Genomic DNA, 20,008 nt, shown 5'->3' with positions numbered 1-20,008 from the left:
AAGAGTCTTTTCCTGTTTTATTATAGAAAGTTCTATTGGCTGAGGGGAGCCAGGGAGGTGGGGTCAGGGCCCCTGACCAGCCAGAATGGGGGTGGGGCAGGACCTGGGTCAGGAAATGGGCTGGGTTTTCATGCGTTGTGACCGCATGAGAAGACTCCACTGTCAGTTCCATGGGTGGCAGGGGTCACTCAAGAGTTCAAGTCAGGGCTGTGCCGAGCCTGACCTCTAACGGACAGAACAGCCACCATCAGTGCTCCTGAGACGCCCTGAGCCACAGACATACACGGACCCACGTGTGTAGGGGCCTCCGGGCACCCCACGTATACACCCACACACACACAGGCCTTCTTTCTGCCCCCCAGGCCTACACAGTAGGCGTAGGAAGCGGTGGTGGCGGCTCTGAGCCTTGGCTCCTGGGCACCAGCAACTCTTGACCAGCTCGGGGTCCCCTACACATCTGTGCTCCTGGGACTGGATCTGGAGGCAGGAAAAGGATTGGTGGGGATCAGAGCCAGGCCCCACCCTGGGGCCTCTCCAGGCTCCCTCTCACCCTGGCTGCCCCCACCCCCCAGGCTGGGGCCTGGCCTCGGCGCCCACACCTCAGCTTCTCCAGGAGCCTCTGGTACTTCTCATCCAGAACCTTGTTCTTCACCATCTGGGGCACGTCAGGCACCAGCCAGGCAGCGATGAGCTTGATGCACAAGGCCACGTGCTGGGGGCGGTGGAGATGGCCAACCAGGGGTTTCAGGGGTGGGGGTCCCAGAGGAGGGCTGGAGAGAGCTGCCCCCCGCCTCTGCCCCAGTCCTCGCCCACCTCGAAGAGGATGAGGAAGGCCAGGCGGATGGCCAGGAGGACCCAGAACTGCTCGGAGAAGTTGTAGTCCCCAGCGTTGCGATAGTCCCTGTACCTGGGATGGGGAAGTACCTGAGTCAGGGGTCAGGAGTTCAGAGGGCACTCACGGGAGTAGGGGAGGGTGGGGGTCCAAACCTGCACTCGGTCACGTCCTCCGGGTCCTCTATCCCGTCGGGGTCCTGGAAGTCCTTGGTGTAGAACAAGGACAGGCTGTGGTTGACATAGCCTGTGAGACAGCTGGGAGGGCAGAGGAGCAGGGGTGTGTCGGCCACAGGGTGCGGCCCCTCGGGCCCTGGGGTGCCTCCCTGGAGCTACTCCATGTCTGGGGGGGCCAGTCAGGGAGGGGCACAGCACTGCCCCATCCTTCATTTCTATACATGGGAGAGACCAAAGGGCCTCTGGGTACCACCAGCTGCCTTCCCTGCCTGAGCTGAGGGGAGCCTTCTGGGGGGATCCCTGAGGGCTGAGTAAGGGCACTCCTCTGCCCTCGCACTGAGCAGGCTGCGAAGGGCCTGACTTTGGGAGGGGAGCCATTCTGGTCGTGCCTGCTCTGAAAACGGCTGGGTCTGGGACCTTAATCCCCAGTGGGGTCCCAGTCAGCTCTCCTGGGCTCCAGCCTGGGGTATGCAGGTAATACTGGCAGGATTGAGCCCTTTCCCTGGACTCCCCTGAGGCTGGGCTGTGGGTGGGCCAGTTTTGCCAGGGGTCTCCAGGCAGTTTGAGATTCCCCGGGGCTGTGTGGTGGTGCCCCCTTACTCGACTTCAGGGCGGGGCCCCCATCGGCAGGGGCCGTAGCGGTACTTGTACACCATTCGGGGGATGAACTCAGACGTGAAGGCGATGACCATCCCATTGGCAATGACTGCCAGCACGCCGATGGTCTCCAACACCTTCAGCCAGGTCCCTGGGCCACAGCAGTGGGGTGAAGGGGGCTGCTTCCTCAAGCCCTGAGGCTGGTACTGCCTACCCCACCTACACCCATCCATCCGCCCAGGCTGGGAGCCTGGATGGTCAGGGGGCCTTGTCACGCCTCTGCCCACTGCAGCCCATCGCAGCCGTGGGGCCAGGTCGCTGATGAGGAAGACCTCGGCGAAGGCTGAGAGAGCATGGTCTCCACGCTCCTACACTCCCTTCTTCTGACATGGACAGGGAGGGGCTCAGGTCTCCCCGTTCCCCCCTCTTCTGCCTGAACCTCTCGGCAGCCCCGAGCCTGCTCTATCTCATGGGCCCCCACACCAGGGTGGAACCCCTTATCCTGGGCCCAAGACTGGGGCCTCCTTCACACTTGTCTCTCCCCTGCCCACGTCCAGCACCCCATCCCCTCTCTTCATCTCTGACAGCTGTCCAACTCAAGGAGGGTTAGCCTTAGGGTCTGGGTGACCGAGGCCACCTGCTCTCAGTCCTTGCCCCCAGCTGCTCGACCCCTCCCTCCTTTAGCTCCCAGCTGTTAGAGTCTAACTCTCCTGCCTGGGCCCCCGAGGATTAGGGGTGGTGCAGGCAAGGTACAGCCAGCCCTGCCTGTCCTGGGGCCTGAGCCCACCCCAGGCCCATCCCCCATCCTGGCAGACCCCAGGAGAGGGCTGGGAGGCTGTCTGTGGGGTGAGGGGGCTTGTCTTGCCACCGTTGCATAGAGCAATGATTTCAAGGGGACTGGTGTGGTCCCCGTGCCCCTTGCCACCCCGGCCCCTAGCTGGAGCATCCTGCCCCGTGCAGCTGCCCTGTTGGGCCCTGACCGATGTCTTTGGCCTTGCGGGGCACCAGGCGCTTCTGCAGCCTGACCATCTTGATGGCATCCAGGCGGATCTCCACGAGGTTGCTTAAGAGCGAGAGCAGCGGAGCCAGTGGGAAGGCGGCCACGAAGATGGTGGTGAAGCCATACTGGATCACTGGGGGTAGATGGGGGGTCACCTGGGCTGTGGGGGGCACCAGCCATCTGAGCTCCTCACCCCCCCGTGCCTGCAGCCCCCCAGGTTCCTTCCTCCCACCAGGCACCCACCAGCCCCCCAGTACCCACCCTTCCACCCGCCAGCCCTCCGGCACTGGCCTCTCCTCCCGCAAGTTCTCCCCTTCGTAGGCACCCCCCCCATCAGCCACACACCCCCAACTCTGCCACATACTCATCTCCATGAATTCGTCGAACAGGCTGAAGATGTTGACCGAGTTCAGGTGGTAGTTGCGCTGCCAGTCCTTCAGCTCGGGGTCCTGGGACATGTGGCCCTGCCTCAAGCGACACTTGTGGGCCAGCCACCTGGGGTGACAAGAACCAGGGGGGAGAGAGGGAGGGGTGCTGGGGCTGAGGGGCCCTCAGAACCGCTGGTTCTGGGAAATGGGGAGAGGGGTGGCGCTGTAGGCCTGCGGGTTCAGGTGCTCCCTAGGGGAGGGTGGGGGCTGGGCGGCCCCTGGGGGGTGTCCTCACGGGCACAGGTACTCCACGCAGTTGCTGAGCGTCTGTTTCAGACCCATGATGATGGCCATCTGCACGAAGAGGTCCATCATGCAGCCACTGAGATGGCACTGTGGGGTCAGTAGTGGGAGGTCAGGCACGAGGGTGTGGGGGGAGGCCCGGGAGGAAGGGTAGGTCAGGGACATGGCGGTGAGGCATCCAGGACAGACTGACCTCCTCCAGCTTCCACAACCCCGCCAGGCGCACGGACTTCCCAGGGTGACCGTTGATCCTAGAAGGACAGTGAGGCTGAGAGTGGGGCGGAGGTGGCAGCTGGCCTCTGACTGGGTGGGCGTGGGGCAGAGGACAGAGGGTGCTGTAGGCAGGAAGGAGAGACGCCCGCCCCGCAGGTGAGCAGAGGCTGGTGCTGGAGGCACGGCTGACACCCAGACGCACCCTCTCTGCATTCACTCACACGTGCAGATGCACGTCCCAGACAGGCCTGTGACAGTGACCTCAGTTTCTCCCCCATGGAAGCTGTGCACTTGGAGTTACTTTGTGTGGAAATCACCTGCTCTCCGTAACATGATAAAAAACATAAGCTATGTTAAACCAAAGTTCCGCTCATACCCAACGGTGAAACCCTGGAAGCACTCCTGTTCCAGTTCACGACAACCGTTACTTAACTCGCTGCTGGAACTGTATAAATTTGCAACGGGAAAAATTACTATTTTAGGAAACATGATTATATACCTGGAAAAACAAAATAAATCAACTGAGAGGTTGGGTGGATAAAACAGCGGACAAATGCTCAGAGTGGAGACAAAATTGCTGTCAAGCTCTGCTTGCTTTCCTGGATGCAAGAAAATCCTGGGCGTCGTGGCAGGAGGACATAACTGTCACAGATACAGGCAAAAATTATAAAATAACTAGAGTGAGATTCACAGGAACTCAGTGGGACCCAGGTGAAGGAAACCGTAAAACGACTAAAGAACATGAAAGGGGCCGGCCCCATGGCCGAGTGATTAAGTTTGCGTGCTCCACTTCAGCAGCCCAGGGTTTTGTTGGTTCGGATCCCGGGCGTGGACATGGCACTGCTCATCAGGCCATGCTGAGGTGGCATCCCACATAGCGCAGCCAGAGGCACTCACAAGTAGAATAGACAACTAGGTACTGGGGGGCTTTGGGGAGAAGAAGAAGAAGAAAAAAAGATTGGCAACAGATGTTAGCTCAGGTGCCCATCTTAAATTTAAAAAATTTTAAAAAGAACATAAAAAAAGACACGAATAGATATTTTCTGATGGAAGGATGGGCCCCCGAAAACGTCCACATCCTAATTGCTGGAGCCCCAGAGTATGTTATCTTACATGGCAGAGGGTGTCACGGTGGCCAATGAGCTGGCCTTACAATGCAGGGATTATCAGGTTTATCCGGGCTTATCCGGGTTTATCTGGGCTTATCCAGGCTTGCACGGTGATCACAAGGTCGTTAAGTCAGGAAGAGGGAGAGCCAGAGAGACGGTGGGTGAGAAGGACGCAGCCTGAGCTGCTGGCTCTGAGGGTGGAGGAGGAAGGGGCCAGGAGCGGAGGAAGGCAGGCAACTGCAGAGGCTGAAAAGGTGAGCAGGTGCTCCCCCAAGGCCCCGGGCAGTCAGCCCCGCCGACACCTTGATCTTGGCCCAGGGAGACCCCTCTTGGACTTCTGGCCTCCAGAACCGTACGGTAATAAATCTGTGTTGTTTAAAGCCAGAGTTGTGGGCATTCATTACGGCAGCCACAGGAAACTAATACGGAATCCATGTTGATTCTCCCTGAAAGAATGTATACCTTTACTGCAATCTGAAGCTAAATCCCACAGAATTTCGATGTAGTTGGACAAAAGGATTCTAAAGTCGACCTGGAATAATAAACGTGTAAATAACCGTAATCAAGGAACAGTGGAAAACAAGAGTCGTGAATGCTGGCCCTGCCTAAAAGCGAAGCTGTGAAACAACACTTATCACAGGAAGGTGCCGGGGTGACGCGGCCAGAGAGGCTGGACGCGAGCAAGCATGGCCTGCGGTGTCTGACGAGGGGCGAGGGGGGTGATGCAGTGGCCACATACGGCTTGGGGATGGCTGGCTTTCATTCGGAAAAAATAAAACGGGGTCCCTCACAGCAGGACAAGTTCCTTACAAATCAAAGGTTTGAAGGCTTAAAATGCCGAAACCATAAACATCTAAAGGAAATCACAGCTGAACAGGTTTCTAATCCTGAGGAGGGGGAGGCCTTTTCAAGCGGGGCATGAGAAGCAGACACCATAAAAGAACATGTGACAAGCCTCGGGACATAAAAAAGGAACTCTGCCTCCAGAGTAACACGAGCTGGAGCTGTGCCTCTTTTCTCAGAGACCTCGCCCACAGAGGCAGCAAACACAAGCAAGGCTGGAGGACCTGAGCTCTGGAACCACACCCTCTGGCCTCTGTCTGCTCCTCCACCTACAGACTGTGTGACCCTTAGGTAGTTTCTTAACCTCTCTGGGCCTCAGTCATCTCATCTGTAAGACAAGGATCAGAGAGTCCCTATCCCATGGGCTGCTGTGCGGATCAGAGCTGATGAACCTGTGGCACCTAAGATAGAACATGTCGGGTGCACGCTATGATCCCATACTGTCCCCGCCCCAGCTGAGCTCCCAGCACACCAACAAGCGTCCTTCCGCCTCCAGGCAGGAGACCAGGAATTCCCCTCCAGGGACCAATGGAGCAAGAGGTCTGATGGGAGACACGTGGCCCAGAGCAAAGCCACCGGCACACACCTTTCTCAGTTATGGACAGGTGGCCCAGAATCGAGGACGTTTAAGAAAGTCTCTGACATCAAAATCAGAGACCAATCAAAGGAAGAGCATCCAAGAAGCTTGGAAAGAACAAACGCAACGCCAGAGGGGAGGAAAAAGACAGAGGCGCCATCCTCAGACAAGGACAGCCATACAGGCAGCACGAGGGGCAGGCTGTGGGGAGCCTGCAGACGTCGAAAGGAGCACCTGAGACTAAGGATGCAAACAGGCGTAGGATGTTCAGCCAGAGGGCTGGGACACAGGTGAGAAAACTCACAGAAGCTGGAACAAAAATGGAAGAAAACAAAGAAAATTAGGTGGTGAATTCAGAAGGCCCAGTTTCCTAACAGGAAGGATCCTGGAGGAGGGGCAGAGCACGAAAGCAGGCGTCGTCAGACATGAGAGGGACCGGAGGATGGAGGCTCCGGCGTGACACCCTCTCAGCTGCCCGACTGGAGTCCGCACGCCAGGCCTGCTGTGGGCGCTGAGCACTCAGTGATGGACAAGCACCCATGCCCCCTGGGATGCGTCCTGGACAGGAGGGTGACGGAGGGAAGCAGGGCAGGTGCTGGAAGAGTGGAGTGTGGAAGGCGGGCGATGGGGGACGAGCTGTGGATGCGGTAAGGTTGGGGCGCCTGCAAGGCATTGTGTAGGGGTGCCGAGGGGCAGCTGGGTCTGAGTCTGGACTCCAGGGAGAGGCCTGGGTGGGGGCGTGCGGCCTCGCTGGTGTGTCCAGGTGGTGTCTGTGATGGTGCCTGCAGTCACAGACAGAGCCTGGGCGTGGGGACAGCTGGAGTCAGAGAGGAGGGAGAGCCAGCAGGGGAGGGGGCGGCCGGTGCTGAGGAGGGAGAGCAGGAAGGACGTGAGGGGAGAGGCTTCCTTGAGGAAGGGGACGCACATTTGTGTGACGGTGGAGATCATCCAGGGAGAGCAAGCTGGTGAGGCAGAGCAGAGAAGCCAGCGCCGAAGTGTGTGGGATGGAGAAGACCCACCGAGACGCAGGGTTGCGACCTCAGAGGCCGGGACGGGTTGGGTGTGCAGAGTCGGGACTGCAATCAGGTGGGGCCTGCAGAATGCATGCTGCATGCCGGAGACAAAAACCCTTCTGAAGTCAGGAAAACACTGTCTGCCTGAAATTCTGTCTCCAGCAAGCGCTCGGTCTGGCCCCCCGTGAAGGGGAAGCTACGCACATCGGATTCTCCATCCACCTTTCTCGGGAGAACCCGGCTCCTACGTGGCGGACACTGAGGGCTTCCCAGGACGGAGGGCCAAACACGGCCCTCCAGGGCCAGAGAGGGATGCCCCACAGCTCTGGACGTACTGGGAGGGGTTGGGGTTTTTTAAAGTTCTGGTAGAGAGTTTGGGATTCATTGGCAATGTGTATGCACTTTACAAACCCAGAACAAATGGAACAATTATTTTCAGAAAAGACAAAAAAGTATACTGACGGAATCTGAAGGATTCGTTTCACTTTGACTGGGGAGGTGAGGGGAGTGTGAGCGAGTATGCGTGCGTGTCGTGTGGGACGCTCACTGCAGCTTTATGGATAAAGCTCGAAACCAGAAATCACCGAAACGTGCACCACCTGAGGGGGTCTGTGCACCCCAGCACATCCCAGGAAGAGCGCTCGCGGTGGGTTTTAAAAGGAGGCCTGGCCCCGACGCGGATGCAGCTGATGCCCGCACTGTGTGTCCAGCGCGGAAAGCAGATGGAGGTGTTCAGAGGACAGAACAGTTTATGTCACTGGGCGTATGTAGTAAAGCCAGGCAGACCCACTGACCGGCTACAGGGTCACCTCCGGGGACGGGGACTGGAGAGTCCGGGCTCCCTTCACGCATTTCTATGCTGGGTCTCCACTTGTTCTGAGCGTGAATTCTTTTAGAATTAGAAGGAGCAGGTATTTCCAACTTTAAGGGGGGAGAGGCAAGTTGGAGGGGTGCGGGGTGGTGGCCCACCTGCCCAGGATGAAGGCAATGTAGATGAGAGAGGAGAAGTGCACGAAGAATTGCAGGGTGAAGAACTTGATGGTAAACTTCCTCTCTCGCTCCGAGAAGGTCCTGGGCTTCTCTGGAAGAAGACGTGGGGCTGTCCCACACCCACCCCTCGCCCCAACGGCAGCCCCACGCCCCACCAGTCCCTATCCTGCCAACTCGGGGGCACCTGTGCCCCTCACCTGTCTCCCAGGTGTGCGCCCCTGCCCTCTCATGGGAGTGGCGACAGAGACAGCAGGAAGGCCCCTCCCCGGCCTCCAGGACCCCAGCCCTGAATCCTCCCGTCCGCTTCCTGTGGTTCCCGTAGAAGCCAGAGGGGGCTGGGCCCTCATCTCACCAAAGTTGCAGAGCTTCAGTGCCACCCACTTGTTGACCTGCGGGAGGGGAGACCGGCAGGCTCACTGGGGCCTCAGCAGGGTCCTCCCCACCCTCCCCTGCCCACGCTCCCACCTTGGTCATGATGAGGATGGTCACGTAGTGCACCAGGGCTCCAGTCACCACCACGGCCGTGGTCACCTGCTCCCCAAGGATGGGCAAGTTGCTGAAGAGGGCGGTGACCAGCACGCGGTAGACCACCAGGACGTGGGCCATTCCGATCAGGAAGCAGATCTGCAGGAGGGGCGGCCAGGATGGTAGGCCTCAGGAGTGCCGTCCCCAGCCCGGGCCCCAGCCGTGCTGCGGGTCCCCCAGGACTACCATGAGCAGAGACAGGACGAGGATGGCGGTGCTTCGCAGGTAGGAGTGCTGGTACGGCTGGAGCGTGTAGTCGGGGCAGTTAATCAGCTGGAGCGCCATTTCCTCCTGCAGAGGGCGCCGGACACAGTGCAGACATGGGACCCCCGCCTCAGACACAGATGCACACGCCTCTGACATGGGCACACTCCCCGCCACGGCAGACCCAGGACTGTGGCCACACGGCCCTGGACACCTGCCCCGACTCACCTGGTCCTCGTCCCACCCATACAGGTCCCAGTGCAGGACCACACGGGCGCGCTGCCGCTTCCAGATCTCCAGGAACACCGTGGCTGCAGCCGGGAGCACAGAGAGGCATCACAGGGTGTCCCTGGGATGGGTGTGGGGGTGGCGGCCCAGGGGCCTGGGGGCAGGAGTGGCCCTGGAGCTCAGGCCAGCTCCCCTGAGGTGACTTACCCCACACAGCCATGAAGATGGCAAACAGCACCGTGCCGTCGTTGTCGAAGAGGTGGGTGAGCTGGGGAGAGAGGCACATGTGTGGCCTGGGGGCCGCCTCCCCTGACCCATCATCCCCCCCCGGGGGGACGGGTGAGCCCAGCTCTGCAGGGACCCAACCTCGGCTTCCCCTTCTCTGGGAGGACAGGCCAGGCCTCTCCTGCAGGGTGAGCCAGGCCCCAGGTGGCAAACCTTGGCAAAGGTGCAGGTGTCTGAGAGCCGGTGGTACTTGCGGCTGTGGTCGCCACGAGGGCACATGAAGATGTCGTGGGCCTCGCAGATCTCCTTGCTGGGGGTGCAGGCATGGCTGGTGTGGGCTCTTCTCTGACACAGGCCCCTCCTGCCCCTGCCCCCAGCCCCAACCCCGCTGCACCCCATCTCTGGCCCCGGGACCCCCTCCCAGCCCCCAGCCCAGCCTCCCACCTGATCTGGCTGGTGTCGAACAGGGCGAAGCCACTCAGGAAGATGAGGACGCCTACCACTGCGGCAGGCACCAGCATGTAGGTGTACCAGCCAAGCCAGGCGAAGTACAGCGCCACTTTCTCACCGAAGTAGTCCCTATGGCCACAGCTGCCCCGTCAGAGCCGCCCCCCAGGGGTGACGTCACACGCCAGTGCCTGGGTGGGCGTGACACATGTGGGGGCAAGGAGTGTTGTAGTGATGGCATCAGTGTGCCAGTGTGGGCACAGGTGTGTCCTGGGGGTCACAGGTGTGTCTGTAGGAGGCACAGGTGCATCTGTGGGGGGTGCAGGTGTGTCTGTGGGAGGCGCAGGTGCATTTGTGGTGTGTACAGGTGCGTCTGTAGGGGGCACAGGTGCAATTGTGGGGGGCACAGGTGCGTCTGTGGTGTGCACAGGTGCGTTTGTGGGAGGCACAGGTACGTCTGTGGTGTGCACAAGTGCATCTGTATGGAGCACAGGTGCATCTGTGGGAGGCACAGGTGTGTCTGTGGTGTGCACAGGTGCATCTGTATGGGGCACAGGTGCATCTGTAGGGGGCACTGGTGCATCTGTGGTGTGCACAGGTGCATCTGTGGGGTACAGGTGCATCTGTGGGGGCACTGGTGCATCTGTGGGGGCACAGGTGTGTCTGTGGGGGTATAGGTGCATCTGTGGTGTGCACAGGTGCATCTGTGGGGGTACAGGTGCGTTTGTGGTGTGCACAGGTACGTCTGTATGGGGCACAGGTGAATCTGTAGGGGGCACTGGTGCATCTGTAGGGGGCACTGGTGCATCTGTAGGGGCCACAGGTGCGTCTGTGGGAGCACAGGTGGGTCTGTGGGGGTACAGGTATGCCTGTGGTGTGCATAGGTGCATCTGTAGGGGTACAGGTGTGTCTGTGGGGGTACAGGTGCATCTGTGGGGGCACAGGTGTGTCTATGGGGGCACAGGTGACTTGCTTGGGGCAGCATTACCTGATTTCATCAATCGGCTGCTTGTGGAACATGTTTCTCCACTGGGCCCATTTCTTTATCAGGTCCTCCTCCCTCTGGGCATAGGTGGCAGACAGTGAGAGCTTCCTGCCTCCACGTCCCGCCCTCAGGCCCTCTCCCAGCCGGCTCACCCCTCACCTTGTGTAGTGGGAACCTGGTCTCAAAGACCCCGTCCTTCACCAAATCCTCAAAGGTGTCTGGGGGTCACGGGGAGTCTCGGGTCAGAGAGGAGTGAGGGGTGAGGAGGACCTGCTATCTCCTCCCTACGTCCTGGTGGCCACCGTGCAGGCCCCCTGCCCATCCCGTCCTTACCGCTGGCTGCCATTTTGCTGTTCAGGATGAAGTTGACGATTCGGATTCTGGAACACAGGAGCTGGTTCAGGATGGCCCATGTGGCCTCGGTGGACCCCGCCCTCTGTCTGGCCTGGCTCAGGCCCCTCTCCATCCTGGCAGAGCCCCCAGCCCACCTGCCCTGACCGTCTGACCAGAGCCCAGAATCCAGGACTCAGTGGAGCCCACCATGAGCTTACCCCCCACCTCCTTAAATCCTCCCAGGGTCCAGCCGCCCCGTGGCTCCAGGGTGAGGCTCCCTCAGGGATGGTCCCTCTCCTCCCAGGACCCCAACACTCAGCCCAGACCCCCCACCTCCAATCACACCTCCCACCTGGAGCCCCCATTTGTCCAGGGCACACCCTACACCTTTATGTGCATGAATCCTCTTTATACCCCGTGAGCCATCTTGCCTGTGGGGAGACTGAGGCTCAGAGAGGCTGAGCAACTTGCCCAAGGCCACACAGCCAGGAAGTAGCACAGTGGCACCTGACTAGAGAGCTATGCTCCTCTAAAACATCTTCCTGTGAGACGCTCGGGTGTCCCAGGGCACTCTCCACAGCCTGTTCCTCCCAGGCCCCATCAAGGTGCCTCTCCTCATCCGTCCTCCCCTTGCCTCCCCACGACCAGCCAGTTCTCCTGTGTTCACAGGAGGCCCTCCTGTTGTCTTGAATCCAAATTCTGGAGCGTTCTTTGCCATCTCTACCTGCCGGGTCCCAGCTGGGCTGGCGGGGCCTGGGCCCACTGGGCAGGTGGTGGGGAAGGGAGTAGGGAGGGCTGGCTGGGAGGACTGCCTCCAGCCAAGGGAGAAGTGGTGCTTGGAGACAGAGGAGGCGGTGGGTGTATGGAGGTCGGGACAGAAGTCCAGGGAAGGGCATTCGGTCAGGAGGGGCGAGGTGGGGACCCACATCTGGGGTCTCTGCGGGACAACCTCAGAGCCAGGAGGGACGGCTGAGAGGATCCCCTCAGCCTCTCCAAATGCTGCTGGCCCTTTAAGGCTGGTTTCTCCTCTGGGTCCTGGGGACCCAGTCATGTGTAACCTTCAGGACACCTCAAGAGGTGAGAAGGGCCTTCATCCCTTATCACAGAGACAAAACTGCCCCAAGGCCCCACCCTGAGACCACGCCTGGGAGCCTCACTGCCTGGACAGGGCATGTGGGCGGCAGGGCTCCTCCTGGCCAGGCTCTGGGCCAGCTCTCACCTGGTGGTGGCTGGGATGGGGGTCAGTGTGGCTGGCTCCATTCCGGGGGCAGGATTCTCAGGCTCCAGGAGGAGCGTGCGGTACAGGTTGAAGATCCTGCTGTCGGCTCGGATCCCGAAGAATATCTTCTCCTTGTCCTGCAACTTCTGGGGGCAGGACACCGCACGGGACCCGCTACACCACCTCAGAACCCTTCCCCTTCGTCCACTGCCACCTCAGGCAGAAGGTCACAGGCCACCTCCCCAGACTCCCCCACAGGACCCACCCAGATCCCATGACCCTCGCATGGCACCGGGCCTCAGCCAGCCCACCTTGTGATGGAAGCCCTTTCTGCTGAGCTCCTCCAAGAACCACTGCTGCTGTTGGGCCTGCCTGGGGTTTTTCTGGGTGCGCTGATCGGCCACAAGCACATAATCCCACTGCTCAGAGGCCTCAGTCTGGAGGAGGAAGGTGTGGGACCAGGCACGGGGTGGGGCAGGCACAGGGCAGGGGGAGGGGGTGAGACCCCTCCCAAGGGTCCGAGCGAGACTCACCTCACAAGTATTGATCTCTACCAGTGGGAAGCTGTCCCCTTCGGTCCCCCCCAGGAACTGGAGGCTCTCTTCCCCCTGAGGTGGGGGCAGACAGAGGGACGGGCTCATTGCTAAGCTCCTGGGCCAGGCCTCCAGCACCAGGGGCGAGAACAGAAGGGGGAGGTGGGAAACAAGTGGACCGTCCAGCTGCGGCCGGGCTCCAGGGGTGCGACACAGACAAGCAGTGAAGGTGTCTTTGGGAATCTACACCAAGAGCCCCTGAAACGCATGAGGCAGGATGGATGGACAGACAGAGAAGCAAAAGGTCTCACAGGAGAGGGTGCTCAGGTGGTGGCCCATCAGGAAAACGCAGGGCCAGTGACCAGGAGGTGGCGCCTCCTAGGCCCCTGGTCGCAGGCGTTTTTGGGTCAGACAGCAGCAAATCATTGGAATCCCTGTGTATTGCCGTGGTGCACGTCGGTGCATGAATTTGTGAAACAAAATCAAACATCCCAGACCCTACGGCCCGGCCTGGCCCAGCCGCCCCTGGAGGCGTGGACGGGGTGCTCACAGCAGCATATTTCACATCAAAACTGTGGAGGGAACCCAGATTCCTATCGGCGGGCGGGCGGGCGGACGAGACTCTGTGACGTGGTGGAAGATCACACCACAGGCGCACGAGTGGGCAGCTGCGGGGTGTCAGGGACCAAGGACACGGTACTGAATTGGGTAAAGGTGAGTCTGATGGGAGCCCCACAGAAGTAACTGCTGTGGGCACACCCAGGACGGACGGACAGATGGATGCCAAGGTCAGTGGGCAGAACCTGAAGGAGGAAGCGAATATGTGCACAGCCTCCCAGTCTCTCCCTGAGTATCTGTTTATCCTTGTGGCAGCATCAACAAATGTCACACATTTGCTCATTATCCCTCAGGGAGTGTGGGCTGGACTTAGTGACTAATGGAGAAAGCGCGGGAGGGAAAGGCAGTCACTTTGCAGAGGAGGACCCGGCAGATGCCCCTCGACCCTGGTGATGAAGGTCAAGTCACGGTGACATCATTGGGATGTCAGGGACCCCCTGACAGGATGTGAGGTCATAGTATGTGGTCCCCTCCCTGAACCTCTGGTCCTGTCTCAGCATGAGGAGACCTCAGAGGGACTTTCCCCAGAGCCCGAGCAGACTCGAGAGTCAGGAGGACAAGGACAAAGAGGGACACAGGGACTGTCATGGACGCGGTGGGGTGCCAAGAAGACATGACGATACGTGCCATGTGGGATCCTGCAAGGACCAGCCACAGGAAAGGACACACACGGAAAGCTGGTCAAGGGGGCGGCATTGGGTGCCTCAGGTGGTGGAGCGCTGACGTTGGGGAGGTGGGGCGAAGGGCAGAGGGGACCTTGTACCATCTCCATAGCCCTTCGGGAATTCTTACAGCTGTGCTAAAAGTGCACACACAGGAACAGGGAGCTGGGTATGCTGGGGTCAGCGTCTGGGTGGGCGTGGGCTCAGGCCTGGCTCATGCTCAGTGAGCAAATGGACAGCAGGCACTGAGGCCAGGACAAAGTGACCAGGCCCCTTCGCTGGGGGAGCCGCATGGCTGAGGGGTGGGGGATGCGGGAGGTGGGGACAAGGGCACATGGTCAGAGCAGGTCAGGCAGGGGGCGCCCCAGGCCAAGGAGCCGGGAGATGACGCTGGCTTTGGAGCCGAGAGCCAGGGGATGCCAACGCCACTGCCCTCGGGCCAGGTCATCTACCTCTTCCACCTCAGACAGTGATGGTATCTGCCCTGAGGGCCTTCACCCCATGTACAGGGCATCCTGTGGCCCCAGCGCGGCGTGAGCACGCTGTGTGTGCACCAGTGAGAGGGACCCTAGCCGCGTCCCAGCTGGCAGCTCCCAGAGGCACATGGATCCCGGAGGGACAGGGACCCTGCTGCGTCCCAGGGGACTGGGTGTGGGGGCCACTGTGGGGGCTGTGTCTGTCTGAGTACCCCACCTTGCCCTGACCAGCTGGCAGGTTTGGGCACCGCTCACCCCTCCATGGCCCCCACTGGCCCTGGGCTCCTGCCAGCCTACACCCCCACAGCCCCAGCAAGGCCCTGCTCCTCCCCGGCTCAGCCCTCAGCCTGGTGCAAGGTGGTTCCCACTGCACCGCACCCTACTCCACCACCCGTCTCCTCTGCTGCCCCTGCTGGTCTTCCCACCTGCTATCCCTTCCCTTTCCCAACCACATTCCTGCCCAGCTCTAGACCCGCCTCCTCCAGGAAGCCCCACTGGACTGCTCCACCCAGTCTGTCTCGAGGGCTGCCAGGTGAAATGTAGGCCGTCCAGTCACACTTGAATTTCCAATAAACAACAAACACTTTTCGTATAAGTATGTCTCAATTATTGCATGGGACATACTTATACTGAAAAGGTCATTGTTTATGTGGAACTCGATTTAAGTAGGTGTCTGTTTTTTACTTTGTTTCGCTAAAACTGCAACCTTGCTCCACCCGCCCGCCCCCACCCCATGCCCACCCAGCACTGCTGGCTCCGGGACAGCCTGGGCCCCCTCTTTCTCAATCACAGAAGCCAGGAAATACATCAAATCCAACCACGGACTGCAGGTTCTAAGGCACCGGCTGTCACAGTCATGTGGAGACAGGCCAGTGTAGATGCCATCTCGTGCCCCAAACCCACTTGCGGCTCCTGCCTGGGCCTTGAGATTCTCGCCCCGTGGGAATCACCTGGGGTGGGCTCACCCTGGCCTTTTGCCCGGCGCAGGTCTCCCACTAAGCCGTCTCCGCCCCGCCAGCATCACCTTCTCTGCTCCCGGGCGCTCTGCCCTCCCACGACACCGACACCCACAGATCCCTCAGCTCAGGTGTGGCCGGCAAGACCTGAAACTTCTCCCCTGTCTCTAGCCAGAGGAGAAACTGGCCATTCACAGACAGGTTTGCAGGGAGGGGCAGGGGTCCCGGGCTGAGGCGCCTCTGTCTCAGGGAAGAGAGTAAGTATTGGCTGGAGGGGACCGGGGACGTTTGTGTCACCAGCATTCAGCTCTGTGACTTGCCCACCATAGGGCTCAGTAAGTGTTGTGCTGAAGAAATTTGTCAGTGAAATGGATCCTTGTGTTTTCAGGAGCTCCAGTGCTGGCTTCAGACCCTGGAGGGCCCTCCCTATGCCCCCTGTGCCCGGGACCGAGCTCCTCGGGCAGAGGCTGGAAGGAGAGACCCCTAATATTAGCAGGGCGGAGACTGAAGACCATGCAGGACAATCAGGGGTGGGAGAGGGGACCCCAGGGCGGGAAGGGGCAGCTCAGGGAAGCCAGACTGGGTAGGACTTTGGGATGCTGGCAGGAGGAAGGAGCCTGGGAAGAAGGGGTGACCATGAGGGACCATCAAAGGTTGAGGTGGGAGGTCAGCCCTTAGTGGCCCCAGAAATGAGGCTGCTGGACCTGGTGCAGCTCCCAATTCACAGACAACCCCTTGCCCCACCAGAGACAGCTTTGGGATGGTTACCCAGAGCCTCTTGGAAAAGGCTGACTCAATCTCCCCTGGGGACTCGTATGCTATCTGGATCAGTGGAGAGTGATGCCACCTAAGGTGTCCGCCAGGCACTGGCCCCCACCATTGATTCGGACCACTGGACAGGGAGAACCCCCAAGAGCAAAGCTACACGCACACCTGAGGGCTGCCTCATCACGGCCTGGTCCCTCCTCGGCGATGGGCCAGCAGCCACAGGAGCAGCCAGGTTGTTCCACAGCCAGACAGAGAGCAGGCTCTGAGAATCTGCTTCCTGTCCACTCGGGTCAGCATCCCCATCCGAGCCCACCTCCAGCCAAGCAGACTGCTACATGCGCCCGAAGCGAGCTGTCCAGGACCCCCATGCCCCGGCCACCAGCCCCACCTCCAGGAAGACATGTGCCCATGAGGCTCCCAGATCCCTGAGCCAGGGCAGGGGCTCCCCTGTACACTCCACCTCAGGGGTCCCAGCCCTGCCATGGGCGGACCCCCGGCACGTCCCTGCACACAGATCAGGGATTCAGGCTCTGGGGTCACTGTTATCTCCCTTCAGTCCATCTAGCCCCACCCCCTACAGCCCACACACGCAGTGGGCCAGGGTCCCAGGCCTGGCACAGGCCAGAGTCCAGTGAGCTCACCACTGGCTCCGGATGGGGAAACTTCTGGAGATGCTGCAGCTCCTGGGAGATCCTCCCTCCTCACGGGGACAGGAAGATTCAGAGCTGGGGACTCCTGCCCCTGCCTGGCCCTTCCCAGGCTGGCCTCCAGGTCACCAGTGGGATGGAAGAGACAGCTGTGTAGATGTGACCACTACCCAGGTCCTGACCAGGCCTGGCCCAGCGGGCAACATGCAGCACACATGTGAGGTCACCCGGCTGCACACAGAACATGCATGGGCCTCCCCTCGCCCTCCGTGGCCCACCTTGTGTGAGGGGCATGTCACACCCCTGCCCTCCTGGCTTGGCCCCATGGGCACGCTGCAGGTTCATGGTCCAGCAGGGGGACCTGCCTGCCCCCACCAACGTCCACACACAGAGAAGGCCATCCGTGCTCGCCCAGCCCGGACGTCCTGTGACCACCCTCCCTGAGCAAATGCCCCCCGGCCCTGCCTCCTCAGCTTCGCAAGCCGGTCGTCTGCGCCCCCCTTCAGCTATCCATCTGTCCATCATCTGTCAGTTCATCCTTTCGTGTGTCCCTCCACCCCAGACACTCCCTGACGAGGCAGCCCACCCCGCGTTCAGCCCTCTTGGGCAGTGCATGGTGTGAGCAGACACGGGCCTGGAGGGGCAGGTGCCTACTTTGCAGGGGAGGTAGCCTGGAGCTTAGCCTTGTAGGGCAAGAGGTTGGCAGGAGGTGAAAAAGTGGGGGCAGCCTTCCTGGGAGAGGGAAATGTGTGGACAGACCATGACGGGCAGCAAGGAATGTGGTACTCAGCACCACCCAGAGACTTGGTCCTCAGCACCTGAAAGGACTTGGTAGTTACTACACCCAGGGACTCTGTCCTCGGCACTTCAGCTTTGCAGAAGCACAAAGAACAAGAAGGGAGCTGCCGGAAGGTGAGGCTAGGGGTTGGCAGAAGCCGGGTTATGGAGGGCGATCCATGGAGCTGCTCAGGCAGCTGTGGAGCTTGGGCTTCAGCTGGGGGCAATGAGGGGCTGCGGAAGGGATCTGAGCCGGGAGGGGTATGCTCAGATCCAGCCGGGGGCTGGGGCCACCAGGTCCTCCCCACTGTCTGCATCTGCACCTGCCCAAAGGGCTGATCTCTCGCCTCAGCCAAACCAAGTGCGACTTCTCCCCTACCCCGGTCCCCCCAAGTTTCTCCTCCACCCTGGAAGGGCTGGCATGGGAGGAAGGGGCTGGCAGGGGTGCCTGGGTCAGCCTGAGTGGCCAGGGTGCCAGAGCTGGCTCTGGAAAGGCTCAGGACACCCTGGGCAGAGGCAGAGTGGGAGGCTGTCTTCTCCCCCCACATTGCGTGGGTCTCCTCCCCAGGCTGCCCAGGCGCTGGCCCCCACCTCCTCGACCTCTTCCCTGCAAGAGGGGAGGAAGGATGTGTTCCCAGGATGTTCTCTTGTCCACCTCCAAGGGGGGCCCCACAGCCTCCTGCTCTGTCCCTCAGAATCAGAATCCAGCAGCCCCCACCTCCACCTGAGGCAGGACCCCCAGGGAGTAGAGGGCCCAGCTGGTCCCCTGGGCCTCCCCAACCCCAGGTCAGCCCACCTTGGAGGCCACAGTTCCTTGCCTCTCAGATGCCAGCTGCAGGGCAAAGCTGCAAGGTCTGGGGGTCCTTGCCCTGGCTGGGGGTGGGGAGGCGGCAGGGGGACGATGACAAAGAGGAACATGCCCTCCCCATCTAGGCCCCACACACTCACCAAGAGCCCGGCCTGTGGGTCCCCAGAATCCCTGGCTGGCCTGGCGGAAAGCTGCCCTCCTGTTTCCTGCCCCAAACCCCAGGAGCCCAGGGCTCCGCCGGGCTCTGGCCGCCACACCACAGCCCGGCCCGGGGCTGCAGGGAACTCAGCAGGCACTCTCCAGGTGAGGCTGGTGGGGCTGGCGGGCTGGCCCAGGCCGGGTGGGCGTGGCTGGGAACACCTGCGGCAGCTGGCGCAGGTGTGGACCCCGCGCAGCCGGGACTCACCTGCATGCTGATGGCCACACTACGTCCCGGGCCAGCAGGGTGGGCGGTCGGGGTGCGGGTACCGAGTGTGGCTGCGAGGCGCCCGGCGCGTCTACCTGACTTCCGCGTGGGACTCACCCTTCTCTCCCCCCGCCTCTCTCTCCTCCCTGCTCTCTCCTCCCTACTCCTCCGTTGGTCCCGAGCCGGCAGGCATGGGGAGGAGCAAGCGGGCCTCAGACACCTTCCTGGAGGCCCGGCGGGGGACCCCTCCCCCTACCTGAGCCTTCAAGTTCACCTGCAGAGGGCTTCCAGGGTAAGGCGGAGCTAGATAGGCATCCCCCTCCCGGGGGGAAGCAGGGTGGGGGGCACATGAGCACCCAACAGTATCACCTGGCCCCCTGCTCCCCATCACTCTTCCTGACACCAGGACTCACCTTCCCCAGGTCCCCTCCAGAGTGTCCAAACCTCTACCCCCCATGTCCAGTGTTGATTCCCTTAGAGGAGAAACTGGGGCATGGAGGATTGAAGAAGAGACAGATCCCAAAAAGAAACTGTCTTCTCTCACCCTGAGCCCTGGCTTTGTGGACCCCAGCTCAGGAAGGGGAGCCCTTGGGGTCCTGAGGACACATGGCTGGCCCCAGGCTGCATGGACAACTGAGGCCTGAGGGCAGCAACTGAAGACTGTCCCGTGGGAGACAGCAGACTGTCCCCAACAGGGAGGTGGGGTGCCCGCACTCTGAAAGCTGCTCTGAAGCTGAGGACACAGGGCAGGAGTTCAGCCAAGCCAGATACCCGGAAACACTGAGCAGCACAGGGGGCAACTGTGGGGAGCAGGAAGCACCCACACCGTTGCGGAGGGCAACCCCAATGTCACGAGGGGACAGGGAGCACCCCGATGTCATGGGGAGCACCCACAATGTATGTCATGGGGAGGCAGGAGGTACCCCCAATGTCACAGGGGGGAAAGGAGCACCCACACTGTCACGAGGTGCACCCACGATGTCATGGGGGGCAGGAAGCACCCCCAATGTCACAGGGGGCAGGGAGCATCCCCAAGGTCACGGGGCGCTCCCACAATGTCATGGGGGCAGGGAGCACCCCTAGTGTCAGGGTACAGCATTATGCAGCCCATGCAACCCTGAGGTTTGGAACTTGAGTGGACATGTTTGCTCCCGGTTCCCCCAGGGAAAA

General features: G+C 60.9%; 1 protein-coding gene across 1 annotated transcript; it reads right to left on the bottom strand.

Moving 5' to 3' along the window:
• Position 1: 1 nt before the first annotated feature.
• On the bottom strand, positions 2-18,970 carry ANO9 (anoctamin 9). The gene is made up of 24 exons (XM_044749933.2): positions 18,839-18,970; positions 12,721-12,795; positions 12,499-12,624; positions 12,188-12,333; positions 10,969-11,015; positions 10,795-10,853; positions 10,639-10,712; positions 9,648-9,782; positions 9,417-9,513; positions 9,186-9,246; positions 8,979-9,061; positions 8,733-8,837; positions 8,487-8,645; positions 8,374-8,410; positions 8,001-8,112; positions 3,470-3,527; positions 3,269-3,366; positions 2,970-3,100; positions 2,586-2,738; positions 1,609-1,756; positions 988-1,089; positions 814-907; positions 600-712; positions 2-477 (listed from the first exon to the last, which is right to left on the bottom strand). The coding sequence occupies exons 1-24, from the start codon at positions 18,842-18,844 to the stop codon at positions 450-452; spliced, it is 2,247 nt and encodes a 748-aa protein (XP_044605868.1). The 5' UTR covers positions 18,845-18,970; the 3' UTR covers positions 2-449.
• Between the last annotated feature and the right edge of the window lie 1,038 nt (positions 18,971-20,008).

This window comes from Equus asinus, chromosome 17, assembly GCF_041296235.1.
Source record: "Equus asinus isolate D_3611 breed Donkey chromosome 17, EquAss-T2T_v2, whole genome shotgun sequence".
Classification (NCBI taxonomy): Eukaryota; Metazoa; Chordata; class Mammalia; order Perissodactyla; family Equidae; genus Equus; species Equus asinus.
This window is presented reverse-complemented; position numbering and strand designations above follow the sequence as displayed.